This window comes from Condylura cristata, unplaced genomic scaffold (assembly GCF_000260355.1).
Source record: "Condylura cristata isolate star-nosed mole 26May11 unplaced genomic scaffold, ConCri1.0 scaffold00014, whole genome shotgun sequence".
NCBI lineage: Eukaryota > Metazoa > Chordata > Mammalia > Eulipotyphla > Talpidae > Condylura > Condylura cristata.
In genome coordinates, this window is record NW_004567115.1 from 12,814,632 (window position 1) to 12,817,781 (window position 3,150).

The 3,150-nt window shown below is 48.4% G+C and overlaps 1 protein-coding gene across 1 annotated transcript in view; it reads left to right on the forward strand.

The window, feature by feature from the left end:
* AMOTL2 (angiomotin like 2) overlaps positions 1-2,731 on the forward strand; it is a 16,897-nt gene extending 14,166 nt beyond the window's left edge. Inside the window, exons 9-10 of the mRNA XM_004682187.2 lie at positions 1-157; positions 921-2,731. The exon at positions 1-157 is cut by the window's left edge and continues 15 nt beyond it. Coding sequence (XP_004682244.1) covers positions 1-157; positions 921-979 — 216 coding nt within the window. The 3' untranslated portion in view covers positions 980-2,731. The remainder of the gene's footprint in view (positions 158-920) is intronic.
* Positions 2,732-3,150: the final 419 nt, after the last annotated feature.

Below are 3,150 nucleotides of genomic sequence, written 5' to 3' on the forward strand. Positions count from 1 at the left end.
CCTCTGGCCATAGCCTCCCTCCCGGCCCACGCTAAGCACGGAAGCAGAGACGGCAGCACGCAGACAGACAGCGCCCCCGACAACGCCACTGCCTGCCTGGGGCTGGACACCGACAACTTTCTGGGGTGCAGCAGTGGCCAAAGGACCGCCTCCATGGGTAAACCTTCACTTGCCTCGGGGTCTGTGTCTTGGGGGTGGGCCGGGGGCGGAGCCTGACATTTCCTGGGTTGTGACCTAGAGGCCAGGCCTTTTAATCCCAGACCCCCCTTCACTGGCTACACGCTTGGGGAGCGGGGTGTGGTTCACCTCAATCTGAACAGGAAAGCCGACTGAATCATGAATAGAGAAACTGAAAACCCTGATTAAGACAGATCCAGAGTTCAGAAAGAAAGCCACTGCCCTTTTTGTGCCCTGTTTTTGGTCTTCCTTACCCATTTAATCGCCAGATGAATTAGCCACGATAGTGGAGTTTGGTGAGCGGTCCTGGTGGCTCTCACAGTCAGAAGACTTTGTTTAAAAGTCTGGGAAGGAGAAACTTGGGCAAATGCCCTTTCATGTTTTTGTTCGCCTTCCACATTAGTTAGCCTTTGCATATTTCCTTGTGCCTCACAGCTCAGAAAACCACAGGCATGAAAAGAATGCTGAACCTGCCTCCCTCGGGGCGCTCCCCTCCCTCCAAGCCCTCCAACCAGTTCAGAGTTATAAACAAATGGCTTCCACATCGGAGGCTGGTGGCCTGGGCAGAGAGCTGACAAGGAGAAGGGCATTGTGTCCGTCAGCCAGCATATAGGATCCTGGGTATCGGGGCAGTGAACAGTGGGAAAAGTTGATGAAAAAAGATGTGATCTTCAAAAAATGTGCACAGATTTAGAACGATCTGGTAACATGCGCTGGCATGTGTCTCTGTTCTTTCTCTTCAGACTCTGTGGCTACGTCCAGAGTACAGGACTTGTCCGATATGGTGGAGATACTGATCTGAAGGAGATGGTGCTCTGGGCTCTCCTGGCCATGCCCTGCTCTCCGCTGCCCCTCATGCCCATTCCAAGCAGCAACTCCAGCTGCTGCTTTCCTACCCTCCCCAATGGGTACTCATTGACCGTCTGGTCCCAGGAGCTTAGGAAGGATGATGCAGGGGAGAGGAGAGCTGTGAGAGCGTCTGTATCCCGGCAGACCCTGCTTCTTAGCCCCACCTGCCTCCTGGGACCATGCACAAGGATGAGTCAGCCTTTATCTACTCCCCAAAACTTGTTGCTGAGGCAACAATCAAAAGCTCTAGGATGCTGAGCCCCTTCTGCACCAGAGGTGGCACTCAGGCAGAGGGAGGAGATGTGTAACATTGGGGGTCTGACTTGTGAGGCTGACCGCCTGTGGACTTCAGATGGGCTGGTTCCATAATCAAAATGGCATGTTGTTCCCTCTGGTTAAGTGTGATCCAGGCCCATCTCGTGTTCCTCAGCTCCTTGCTGCCTCCTTGGGGTTACTAAGACTTGCTTCTTTAGGGAACTGGTGTGGGTGTTAGTCCTAGGGAAGTTATCACCTCACCTCCTCACTCGAAGTAGGCTAGAGGCCGTTTAAATGGACTGGGGTGTGCTGTGCAGTTTGTATATATAATTCCCTTTTGTGGAGCAGAAATGATGCTTGCTGCTCCAGACTTGGTCCCTTCTGTGCCCCCATTCCTGCTGTCACCGTTCCGGTAACTTCCGGTAATTTCTATTACTTCTCGTTCCCAAGTTCATGGCCCATGGATTTTGATGTTGGTTGATCCACAGGATGTTGACTGTCTTTCTGTCTGGTGCCCTGTTTTAAATGCCCTTGTTCCATACCCCCCAACTCCCAGCATCAGTAGCTTCTTGAAATGGTTCCCCAGCTCCTGTCCCTGGGACATCTTGTCAGTTTGATTATGAACCCTGAGCCAGATAAAATGAGTCCCCCAACCCCCATGGACATCTGCCTTGGTTGGCCTCTTAAAGGAAACTGGAGAACTTGCCTATTTCATATCAGAGTATTTGTTCCCACCTGGAGGGAAAGAGAAAGCGAGCCCTACTGGTGACAAGTAATCAACGAACTACAGGATGTGACTCGAACTGTCTCTGAATAGCACTTCCAACGCAAATGGCACCCCCATTTGAGGCTCCCCTCAAACTCCGAGCAATCAGAGGGAAGTGTCCAGGTGGCAGCCTGCCAGCAACAATGACGGAAGGGTCTTAAAGTGTCCCCCAACAAAGCCCCAGGAGCATTGGTGGGTTTTAGGCGTTTGTCTTGACTGTTTTTAGTTCTTGGATCTTTTATTTTTTTTTTTCCTTTATTGTTTTTGGTTGTGTATGTTATTTTATTCCTGTGTTTTCTTTTTAAACATTTGCATTTGCTGGACAATTGCATATTTTTTTAAATCCCTTACCCCTCTTCAGACCGAAAGAATACATTTGGTTCATGTGCATTGTTTACAAAGCAAAAGACAAAAAAAAAAAAAAAAGTTTTTAAAAAGGCAAAAAAATATTGTGAAAGGAAAAAAAACAACTTAATATATTTTGGATTAATATTTGGTATTTCTTTTAAAGTATTTTTTGTGCTGTGAACGTTTTTCTGCCAAAGACCATGATGTATGTCTGTCTGTTTAAGTTATCGTAAATATTTAAAATGTAAACATGGCTGTTTTGTTATGCCACCCTGAACTAGGATTGCTGCTGCATTCCACTGGGTATAACAGTATTTTAATAAAAAATAATAATAATTAAAGTGGTGTTTTTGAACAAGTAAGAGCCTACCCTGGTAGGGAGAGGAAAAGGGGTGAGGGTTTTGGAGGGGACCCCATGTCATTGCCCCTGACCTTGGCTCTGTATCGCCCCCCCACCACCACCCCCCCCCCACCCCCCGTCCACACCAGCATGCCTTGACTCAAACACTGGCCAGAACATTTCAAAAAACATCCAGCCCAGCATCACTGCCATCTCTCACATGTGAGTAGAGTTTTTATTTTCCCACCATGCTAGCAAGGCAGGTCCATTCTTTTGGCAAAGCCAGGATGGTACACATGTCACCTCCAAGGATCCAGGGGAAGTACCAGGAATTTGTGAGACTGCATGAAAGAGATTTGGAATGCAGACATGGATGGCTGTCTTGTACAGGGAACATTTCTCACACTGGGAGGGT